General features: G+C 50.4%; 2 protein-coding genes across 2 annotated transcripts; both read left to right on the top strand.

The window, feature by feature from the left end:
- Nucleotides 1–1432: 1432 nt before the first annotated feature.
- On the top strand, nucleotides 1433–6567 carry J4E82_010139 (uncharacterized protein; the record flags this gene model as incomplete). Its single annotated transcript, XM_051736355.1, has 6 exons — nucleotides 1433–2258; nucleotides 2323–3463; nucleotides 3525–4983; nucleotides 5036–5485; nucleotides 5550–6061; nucleotides 6117–6567. 6 exons carry the CDS (start codon nucleotides 1433–1435, stop codon nucleotides 6565–6567), a joined length of 4839 nt encoding a protein of 1612 aa, XP_051583910.1.
- A 1360-nt stretch (nucleotides 6568–7927) lies between these two features.
- On the top strand, nucleotides 7928–10265 carry J4E82_010138 (uncharacterized protein; the record flags this gene model as incomplete). Its single annotated transcript, XM_051736354.1, has 6 exons — nucleotides 7928–8130; nucleotides 8202–8277; nucleotides 8330–8530; nucleotides 8787–9118; nucleotides 9181–9916; nucleotides 9972–10265. 6 exons carry the CDS (start codon nucleotides 7928–7930, stop codon nucleotides 10263–10265), a joined length of 1842 nt encoding a protein of 613 aa, XP_051583909.1.
- Nucleotides 10266–11114: the final 849 nt, after the last annotated feature.

Genomic DNA, 11114 nt, shown 5'->3' with positions numbered 1-11114 from the left:
GCGGCGGATCGTTCGTTCAGACACGCTATAGATAGCAGCAGCATTGCGATTACTCTATATTTAACAAGAATTAATAGAAGAGATAGCAAGCTAAACATCTGCTTTATTTAGAGCTAATAGAGTAGCGCTGCGTTGTGCTATTGTACATTGAGATAGGAGAGGTGCGCAAAGTTGGTGGGGTGCGGCGCTCGCTTGTACGCGGCGCTCGCTTGTAAACTATGTTATATTGGCGTCAGAGTTACTCAAATATTGTATGAATCACAAACACTATATGTAATACAGAGCAGAATGTACATATAACATATTTGCGATGTTCCATGTGCACGAGTTCAAGTAACACATCATAATGTATAACATCGAATTGGCTTTGCCATTCAAAAGACGAGTCTGTCCAAGGATGCTGCCTCTGCACAATTGAATATGTCGTATTCGAATGCGATAGCAACCCATCCTATTGTACCGGTCAGACTGTTCGTATCTGAACACCTTGTGACTCGATCTTCATCTTCATCTTCATTTACCACTTATATGCAATTGATACGTTGGCCGATGCTGGCGAGTGTGCGATAGCTCTGAGTTCTAACTTGACTGTATTACACTAAGTGCTCACGTCCGGAACGGTACGAGAAGAAAGAATGTCGAAGGACTTTGTGAGTGCACAATTGGTGAATCGCGGCATGGATACTGGATAAGGAAATTGTCAATCTGCATCGGTCGAAAGTTGGAGCGAGGGCCAAGTGACTGCGTTGACAAGCACCGCTTGGCTCCTCTTGCCTGACGCATCGATGAATCGCAGTATTGCCCCTTGCACGAAGCAACTCTAGGACCTTGCCCAACAGCGCGCAGGTACTGCAATGTGCAGTATTAGATCCTTTACTCAACTAGAAGAAGAGATGTAGGGAAAACATTATCGAAAAGTCGAGCTTGCGCACACATTTGCTTCTGGAGCGACTGCGCTGCTTTATCCAAACGCCCACGCACCAGCAACCCTCCGCTCCCCGCGGGCACCTAGCGCTTCCGCGGGGCGATCGCGTGTGTGCCAGATCGTGCATCGATCAAAGAGGCGTCAAATCACTTCTCGGTTTGGATACGAGGCTAGATTCCGATTTACCGATCTTGAGTCTAACATCAACATGACATCATCACTTCGCCCCGAACTCTCGACGCGTCGCAAACATGGAGGCCGCAATAAGCGTGCGCACGCAGCAAGGCGTAATTACCTGGCACGGTGACTATGTTATAGTCTTGTGCCCTTCGTCTAGAATCCCAGCAAAGTCAGTAAATTTCGCGGATAGTCCCTTGAGACCGTCGCAAACGGCCACTTCCAGCCATCTTTGTTTATTGTCGATCATTGTATGGTGGATGTCCTCAGAATAGCCTCACGACGATTACTGCTATCAATTAGCTTCCCCTAAATTTGGAACCATTCGCGATGGCGTCTGGCAACGACACTACGGAGAATTCTCTAGGATTCAACCAACAGCGCTCACATAACGATTTGGAACGACAATCCAATCTCTATTCAAATGTGTCAGACGACAACGACAACGCAAACACGCACAACACTTTCATTTCCAATGCTTTACATACCAGCAGTCGGAGCTATTACGGTGCAGATGGCACGCAATTGTCTACAGCTTCAACCAATTCCACAGTGGTAGCATCCCCAGAAGTCCGGTCAATCCAGGATGTCACAAACGAACAACAAGCCAAAGAAACCATGTCTGGAAACGCGGTTATCACACCATCTACCCCTGGCAATGACTACCTTCAAAAGGCGACATCGGGAGACCCAGTTGAGGAACATGTAGTTCTTCAAGACGACTCATCCGATTCGGAACATGAAGCTGGCGAGCCATCCACCAAGCCTGCCGCTGTCGCGAAACGGCCTGGTCTGCAGTCAAAGAACTCCAGACCCATGACAGAAGACGATCTGTTCCGCGCCTTGTCCCGACGAATGACGAGTCAGAATAACGGCCTCAGCAAGTCTAACACTAATGCTTCGGGGCGAAGTCAGGAGGAAGAAGATGAGATCAACAAACTCATGTCGAAGATGTTCGGGCGTACTAGACAGGAGGCATCAGAAGAAGAGAAGACCCGGCATCAAGGTGTTATATTTAAACACTTGACAGTCAAGGGCATGGGGATTGGAGCAGCTTTGCAGCCAAGTGTTGGAGATATCTTCCTGAACCCAGTTCGGCTCATCAAGAACCTTGTAACCAAGGGGCCGCGTCAGGCAGCCGGAAAGCCCCCCATTCGTAAGTGGTATCTTTGTACAAACTGTATGTGAGACAATTACTGACTTCTTACACCAATATCTAGGAACTCTTCTAGATGACTTCTCTGGATGCATAAGACCTGGTGAGATGGTTCTAGTCCTCGGAAGACCGGGAGCTGGTTGCTCCACATTTCTCAAGATGATCGGCAATCAACGGTACGGATTCGAAGAGATCACAGGCGATGTCTCGTACGGTGGCACAGATGCCGACGAGATGGGCAAGAAGTATCGTTCAGAGGTGCTTTACAATCCTGAGGAAGACCTCCATTACGCGACACTAAAGGTCAAAGACACATTGCGATTTGCTCTGAAGACAAGAACACCCGGCAAAGAGTCACGAAAAGAAGGCGAGTCTCGCAAGGACTATGTAAACGAGTTTCTTCGTGTGGTTACCAAACTCTTCTGGATTGAACACACACTGGGTACAAAGGTCGGTAACGAAATGATCCGTGGTGTCTCAGGTGGTGAGAAAAAGCGTGTTTCAATTGCAGAGGCCATGGTCACAAAGGCTTCAGTACAATCTTGGGATAATTCGACGAAAGGCCTCGACGCGAGTACTGCTCTCGAATACGTCCAAAGTCTGCGTTCCCTTACGAACATGGCTCAAATCTCTACTGCCGTAGCGCTCTACCAAGCAGGCGAGTCTTTGTATGACCTTTTCGACAAAGTTCTCCTTATCCACGAGGGACGATGTTGCTACTTTGGACCTACCGAGAAGGCTGCAGACTACTTCAAGAACCTAGGCTTTGTTCAACCCGAACGTTGGACTACCAGTGATTTCTTGACATCCGTCACAGATGACCACGAGCGACAAATCAAGGAAGGCTGGGAGGACCGCATTCCCCGCACTGGTGCGGCTTTTGGCGAAGCATTCCACAACAGCGAACAAGCCAATGATAACCTTGCCGAGATTGAAGAGTTTGAGAAGGAGACCAAGCGACAGGCCGAAGAACGTCACGAGGCCCGCACCAAGGCTACGAAGAAGAAGAACTTTACCATCTCGTTTCCAGCTCAAGTCGTTGCCTGCACCGATCGCCAATTCCGTGTAATGGTGGGAGATCCGCAATCTCTCATCGGAAAATGGGGAGGTATTTTTTTCCAGGCTCTCATCGTCGGATCACTCTTTTACAATCTTCCAAACACTGCACAAGGCGTGTTTCCACGTGGTGGTGTCATCTTCTTCATGTAAGTCATATCCTGCTAAGCACTACATGAGACGAGTACTAACTTGACGACCAACCTTTAGGCTTCTTTTCAATGCCCTTCTCGCCCTCGCTGAGCTTACGTCTGCCTTCGAGTCCCGGCCTATTCTATTGAAACACAAGACGTTCTCTTTCTATCGACCAGCCGCCTACGCGATTGCGCAAACCCTAATCGACATGCCCCTGGTGCTAGTTCAGGTTTTCATCTTCGATATCGTGGTGTACTTCATGGCGAACCTGCAACGAACAGCATCTCAATTCTTCATTAGCTTACTCTTCCTCTGGATCATCACAATGACCATGTATGCTTTCTTCCGAGCTATTGGTGCCTTGGTAGGATCCTTGGACGTTGCAACTCGAATTACCGGTGTTGCCATACAAGCACTCGTCGTATATACTGGTTATCTGATTCCTCCGGCGAAGATGCATCCGTGGTTTTCATGGCTGAGATGGATTAACCCTATCCAATACGGTTTCGAAGGTCTCCTAGCAAACGAGTTTTACAACCTGGAGATTCAATGTGTGCCTCCATTCATCGCGCCACAGATTCCAGGCGCGCAGGAGCAGTATCAGTCTTGCGCAATTCAAGGTAACACGCCTGGATCTCTTACGGTCTCTGGCCCAGACTACATCTCGGCAGCCTTTGGCTACAGTAGGTCGCACCTGTGGCGCAACTTTGGTTTCATCTGCGCCTTCTTCCTCTTCTTTGTTGCACTCACCGCGTTTGGTATGGAGATCCAGAAACCAAATAAAGGTGGAGGTGCTGTAACAATCTACAAGCGCGGTCAGGTGCCGAAGACTGTTGAAAAGGAGATGGAGACTAAAACTTTGCCCAAGGATGAAGAAGCTGGCAACAGTGAGCCAGTTAGCGAGAAACACTCCTCCAGCGACAACGACGACTCCGACAAGACAGCCGAAGGGGTAGCGAAGAACGAGACTATCTTTACATTCCAGGACATCACCTACACCATTCCATACGAGAAGGGCGAACGGACGTTGTTGAAGGGTGTACAAGGTTTTGTCAGGCCTGGCAAGCTCACTGCCTTGATGGGTGCTTCAGGTGCCGGCAAGACGACACTGTTGAACACCCTTGCTCAGCGCATCGACTTTGGCGTCGTTCGTGGAGACTTCTTGGTCGATGGGAAGCCATTGCCCCATAGTTTCCAACGCAGCACAGGTTTTGCAGAGCAAATGGATGTACACGAATCAACGGCGACAGTACGCGAAGCACTTCAATTCTCAGCACGGTTGAGACAGCCCAAAGAGGTACCTATCCAGGAAAAGTACGATTACGTTGAGAAGATCATCGACTTGCTGGAGATGCGCGATATCGCTGGAGCAGCTATTGGTACCGCTGGAAATGGACTTAATCAAGAGCAGAGGAAGCGTCTGACCATCGGTGTGGAGCTTGCAAGCAAACCTGAACTGCTAATGTTCCTCGATGAGCCTACATCTGGCTTGGACTCTGGTGCTGCTTTTAACATTGTCCGGTTCCTGCGCAAGGTAAGTTTGACGAATCTGTACCGTATATGACTGATAACTGACTTGGATTCAGCTTGCGGATGCTGGACAAGCGATCCTTTGCACGATTCATCAGCCCAGTGCTGTTCTATTTGAGCACTTTGATCAGCTCCTGCTTCTCAAATCTGGAGGTAGAACGGTTTATTTTGGTGATCTAGGCCACGACTCGCAGAACCTCATCGAGTATCTTCAGAACAATGGCGCCGAGAAGATTGGCCCCAAGACTAACCCTGCCGAATATATGCTGGAGGCTATAGGTGCTGGCAATCCCGACTATAAGGGCCAGGACTGGGGTGATGTCTGGGAGAAGAGCGCGGAAAACGAAAAGCTGGGCAAGGAGATACAGGAGATCATCGCCAGCAGACGTGACGCATCGAAGAACGATGAAGCTCGTGATGACCGAGAATATGCGATGCCATACATTCAACAATGGCTTACAGTTGTCAAGCGAAGTTTCGTGGCGATTTGGCGAGACCCTCCATACGTAAGTCATCTCCATGTACGAACTGCATATGAGACATTTACTGACATCTTACACCTATGTTTAGGTATCAGGTATGGTCATGTTGCACATCATCACTGGATTGTTCAACGGCTTCACTTTCTGGAATCTCGGACAAAGTCAGATCGATATGCAATCACGACTCTTCTCCATCTTCATGACCCTCACTATTGCGCCTCCTCTGATCCAACAACTACAACCCCGCTTCATCAGCGTGCGTGGCATCTATGAGTCCCGCGAAGGCAGCGCTAAGATCTACTCCTGGACGGCGATGGTCTGGGGTACCATACTTAGCGAGTTACCATACCGTATCGTCGCTGGAACCATTTACTGGTGCTGCTGGTACTTCCCACCTGGCTTTCCTCGCGATACATACACCGCGGCGAGTGTTTGGCTCTTCGTCATGCTCTTTGAGGTCTTCTATCTAGGCTTTGGACAGGCCATCGCCTCTTTTGCTCCCAACGAGCTACTCGCGTCACTACTTGTGCCGCTGTTCTTTACTTTCATCGTCTCCTTCTGTGGTGTGGTTGTGCCGTACGCCGGACTACCCACATTCTGGTAAGAAATCCCATTCACGAACTGCTTATAACAGGTAGACTAACTGCAGACCTAGGCAATCCTGGATGTACCATTTGACGCCTTTCCGGTACCTACTGGAAGGGTTCCTCGCGCTACTTGTTCAAGGACAAGAAATCAGATGCGAGACTAACGAGTTGGCGATCTTTCCACCCCCACCTGGCCAAGACTGTCAGACGTATGCCGGTCAATTCGCGCAGCAAGCGGGGGGTTATGTCGAAGCCCAGCCAGACGGTACTTGTGGATTCTGTCAGTACGCAACGGGCGACGCCTTCGCAGCTTCGTTCAACGTCTTCCCAAAGTCCATCTGGCGCGATTTTGGCATTATGTGGGCCTACATCTTCTTCAATTTTGCAGTAGTCTTCTTCTGCACCTGGCTTTACTTGGGCGGCCTGCGCCAGATCAAGTCATTCTTCAGCCCAGCGGCGCGCAAACAAAAGAAGGAGACGGCGAAGAAGAAGAAGACACAGAGCGGCGACGCAGCTTGAGGCAGAAAAAAAAAGAGAATTCGGCACAGTGTGCAGCGACATGGCTTGCATGTCGCTGTGAAGATGCGGGTTCCGGAAAACTCCTAGCTTGCCCGCGGCCGGAACGCGCAAGGCTGGGTTAGCACGCAGCTTTGGAACGGCCCATCCCAGCGCAGGGTGGGGCTCATTTCCGCCTCGTGCATTCCCCGCGAAATGCCTCTTGGGGATCTAGAGCATGTGCTAGAGGTTTGGTGTACGTACAGGCTGGACTCTAGCGTTCACCATAGTGCCATTCGTATAGAGATTTTCAAGCGGTGTAGCAATTAATAGTAATTTTTGACAGCACAGCTGTCATGTGTACAGACACGCAGTAGCTTCCACTGTACTTGGCGTCTGAGGACGCAATGAATGTGATGTTTTCTACCGTGGCTGTCGAAGGACATGCGGGATTAACCCACCGCGCATTCGAGATGCTCGGCACTTGACACATGCAAACTCAATCTCGCAAGAAGTCGGGTTAACAAGGCATCGCGAGATGCATCGAAATGCCTCAGCTTTTCCGATTATCAGTGCCATCCGTCCGAGGCGCTTGATTTGTGCATTGTGAAATCGAGAGCTAAGCCGAACAGCGTTCCATCATCGTGCAGGGGTTTGTGTGGATCGCAAACCGCACACGAGCTGGAACCGGAACTGTGGTATCTTGCACCGCCTCGCTGTGGCCAGGCTACGCTATCTGCTATTGATTATCGTGATGCGCGCAGTACTGACGCAAAGTTGCTGTGTTGGAGGTATGCGGCATTTGCTGCAGGTACCTCGTAATTGTTCCAGTAGACCTCGGAAAAGCATCACACGGTCTACGATTCAATCGCATGCCGGCGAAAAATAGGCCAAGACGTGGCTATAGCCGAAATGTGGCCAATGAAACAATGACGAAAGGTCGTTGAGCCTTTACCGCATCCAGCGAGCGTGAATGTGGGGTAAGTGCGATCAGCCCCTCCAGCCAATGCCAGCCCGCGCATTGCAGTTCACGCAGTCGTTACAATCGTCACGAGGGCTCCGTTGCAGCGAAAATGTCATCGACCATGACACAACAGTGACCGCAAACCTCCCCTTAGCTTTAGTTTTAGTTTTGGAAAATAGGAGATCCATGCGCATCGGCTTAAGATTCATCGGCCATAAAGCTGGTGGTTGTGGTTACACTTGCCGGGCGCTCTTTCCGAAGTCACCCAGCTCTCGTGCCCAGCTCCGCGTTATTTTCGTCCCTCGTGAGCCGACCGGCACTCCCACTACCCAAACACGCACCATTACCCAATCAGCTCTAGTAGCGCTAGCTTGTCCCCGGCCCAGCATTGCCAGACTGAGCGCAGACGACGTCGTCAGAATGGCTTCGAATGGTATTAAAGCTACCGAGGACCCCGTCATTCGAACAGCAAGCCCAGCTCCTTTGGCCCAAGACTTTGCCCGTCAACAGGTGTCAAAACAACAGCGTTCCAATTTCCACTCGTCTTCCATCTCTCCACTCATATCCAACACCATGGTTTCTCAAAGCGTCAACAAGACCAACCTCCACCCTTCCGGCGTTGCGTGCGTGACCCTGCCTTTCCAAGGTCAATTGACCTGAAATAGGTGAACAAAGACTGACATGCTTCTCAAAGGCCGAACAAGGAACACACGGAGATTGAAGAAGCTCTCCACGACAAGGCACACATTGACTATGACCGTGTAGCCATTGTAAGCTTGCCCCATGCATAAACCTCGATTCCAACACTAACAAGTCCACTAGATCGCCAACCCTTCAGTCGCTGCCCTCTACGAAGATGCGCTCGTATACGAGACTGGTTCAGCCATCACAGCTTCAGGCGCCCTCTCAGCATACTCAGGAGCGAAGACTGGCCGCTCACCCTCGGATAAGCGCATCGTCGAGGAAGACACGTCAAAAGACGATGTCTGGTGGGGCCCAGTCAACAAGCCGATGAAGACCGACGTAAGTGCTTCTCCGCATTCCCTAATCCCTTTAAACTTCTGCCTTACGTCAAACCGCGGTTTGGCTTGTGAAATTTTGGCGGCAGACGTCATGTACGCTAGCCACATACCCGATGGAGTTCGCATCCCTGCACTTGGCGGTTATGGGGCTCGGCTGCCCCGCATCTTTGCGCCTGCATGACGGATCAAGTTCCATCGATCCATGCGGAAGACCATCACGTGCGCATCTTGTTTCATTTGCTAATCTTGTTGTCTAGGTCTGGCGTATCAACCGTGAGCGTGCTATCGACTACCTCAACACCAGGAACCGCATCTACGTCGTCGATGGCTTTGCCGGCTGGGATGAGCGCTACAGGATACGCGTACGAGTCGTCTGCGCTCGTGCCTACCATGCTCTCTTCATGCGCAACATGTTGATCCGTCCTTCAAGAGAAGAACTGGAACACTTCGAGCCTGACTACACCATCTACAATGCTGGTGCTTTCCCTGCCAACAGGTACACGAGTGGTATGACCTCGTCAACATCCGTTGCCCTTAACTTTGCCGACAAGGAGATGGTTATCCTCGGTACCGAATACGCTGGTGAGATGTAAGCGACGCCCCTACATGAGCTTTTTGAGGCATGCACTGACATTATATGCCATCATTTAGGAAGAAGGGTATTTTCACTGTGCTCTACTACGAGATGCCCGTCAAGCACAACGTCCTCACTCTGCATTCGTCAGCGAACGAGGGTATCGAGAATAAGGATGTTACTGTTTTCTTCGGTCTTTCCGGAACCGGCAAGACCACTTTGTCTGCCGACCCCAAGCGTGCCTTGATCGGTGACGACGAGCACTGCTGGAGTGACACTGGTGTCTTCAACATTGAGGGTGGCTGCTACGCCAAGTGCATTGGTCTCTCTGCCGAGAAGGAGCCAGACATTTACGGCGCTATCCGCTTCGGATCCATCCTCGAGAACGTCGTTTTTGACCCTACAACCCGTGTTGTTGATTACGACGATGACACCCTGACCGAGAACACTCGCTGCGCCTACCCCATCGAATACATTGAGAACACCAAGATCCCCTGCATCTCAGACGGCCACCCCAAGAACATTGTCCTCCTTACCTGCGACGCTCGCGGTGTCCTTCCTCCTATCTCCAAGCTCAGCCCCGAGCAAACCATGTACCACTTTATCTCTGGTTACACCTCCAAGATGGCCGGTACCGAGCAGGGTATCACCGAGCCCCAAGCCACCTTCTCCTCTTGCTTCGCTCAACCCTTCCTCGCCCTGCACCCAATGCGCTACGCCAAAATGCTTGCGGAGAAGATTCAGCAACACGGCGCCAACGCCTGGCTCCTTAACACCGGCTGGGTCGGTGCCGGTGCCACCACAGGCGGCAAGGTAAGCTAAGACTCTCTAACAGATACATGCAAACACATGCTAATATTCCCCCTAGCGTTGCCCTCTCAAGTACACTCGTGCTATCCTCGACGCCATTCACTCTGGTGAGCTCGCCAACGTCGAATACGAAACCTACGAAACCTTCGGTCTCTCCGTCCCCAAGACCTGCCCCAACGTCCCTGACGAGCTGCTCAACCCCGCCAAGTCATGGAACGGTACCGCCGACTTCAAGGGTGAAGTCGAGAAGCTCGGCAAGCTCTTTATGGAGAACTTCAAGAAGTACGAAGACCAGGCCACCAAGGAAGTTATCGAGAGTGGTCCACACGTATGCTGCTGCCCCAAGCACTAGATGGTTGATTTCAGTTCCGACATATCTTTCTTACTTTTTTGACAGACTGACTAGCGGTTTTCCTTTACTATCTCGCGGTCGAGCGATCACTCCAATCGACGTCAGCGGCTATTCTTTTCCCCCTTGGTTATGGGCATAAAAAGCTCATGGATGGATGCAGGATATGATATCACGGTTTCCCTATCTTAATTGTTTGCTTGATGGACGTTCTGTTGTATGTATATACACCTTTGGCGTTGTTGTTCCAATTGTGTAGCATTGCATGGCTGGTGACGAGAAGAGAAGATAGCGTATTGGCTTCTAGATGGAGCGAGCCTCAGAGAGATACAAAATTTCATAATGTTCATTTTGACTTGCGATGTTGCGTAGTGAACCACGATACCGACGATTGTCAGTAGAAGGATGTTCATCGTCAACATACGTCACTGTGTCTCTTGAAAATATAGTCTATCTAAGATTTCCTTGTGCTATCAATATATGCATCCAAGAATACCTTTCAAATAGATTTCGTCAAGGATAACTCAGGTGGAATGAGTTTCGCCAATAAGATTAGAGTCGGCTATCCTGAACGAAATCATGGGCCAGAAACTTGTCTCTCTTCACGTTCTGTGGCGAGCCGTCAGATCCGGGGTTTCGATGCAGATGATTGCCCGTTCTGGAACCCTGCAGGAATGAAGTAACGAGGCTGCGCCCCGTCAGGCAACCAACACTATTGTCAGCCGACGGATAGTCATCGAAAGGAGCCGTGTAGTGGGCTGCAACATCATAAAAATCTTTTGCCTTGTCCTTTATGCACGTCGCATCAACGGTATAATATTCTCAAGTCGAATAGTTTACCAAGGCACGGCA

Source organism: Alternaria postmessia, assembly GCF_024291825.1.
Source record: "Alternaria postmessia strain BMP 2775 chromosome Unknown scaffold_112, whole genome shotgun sequence".
NCBI lineage: Eukaryota > Fungi > Ascomycota > Dothideomycetes > Pleosporales > Pleosporaceae > Alternaria > Alternaria postmessia.
This window is presented reverse-complemented; position numbering and strand designations above follow the sequence as displayed.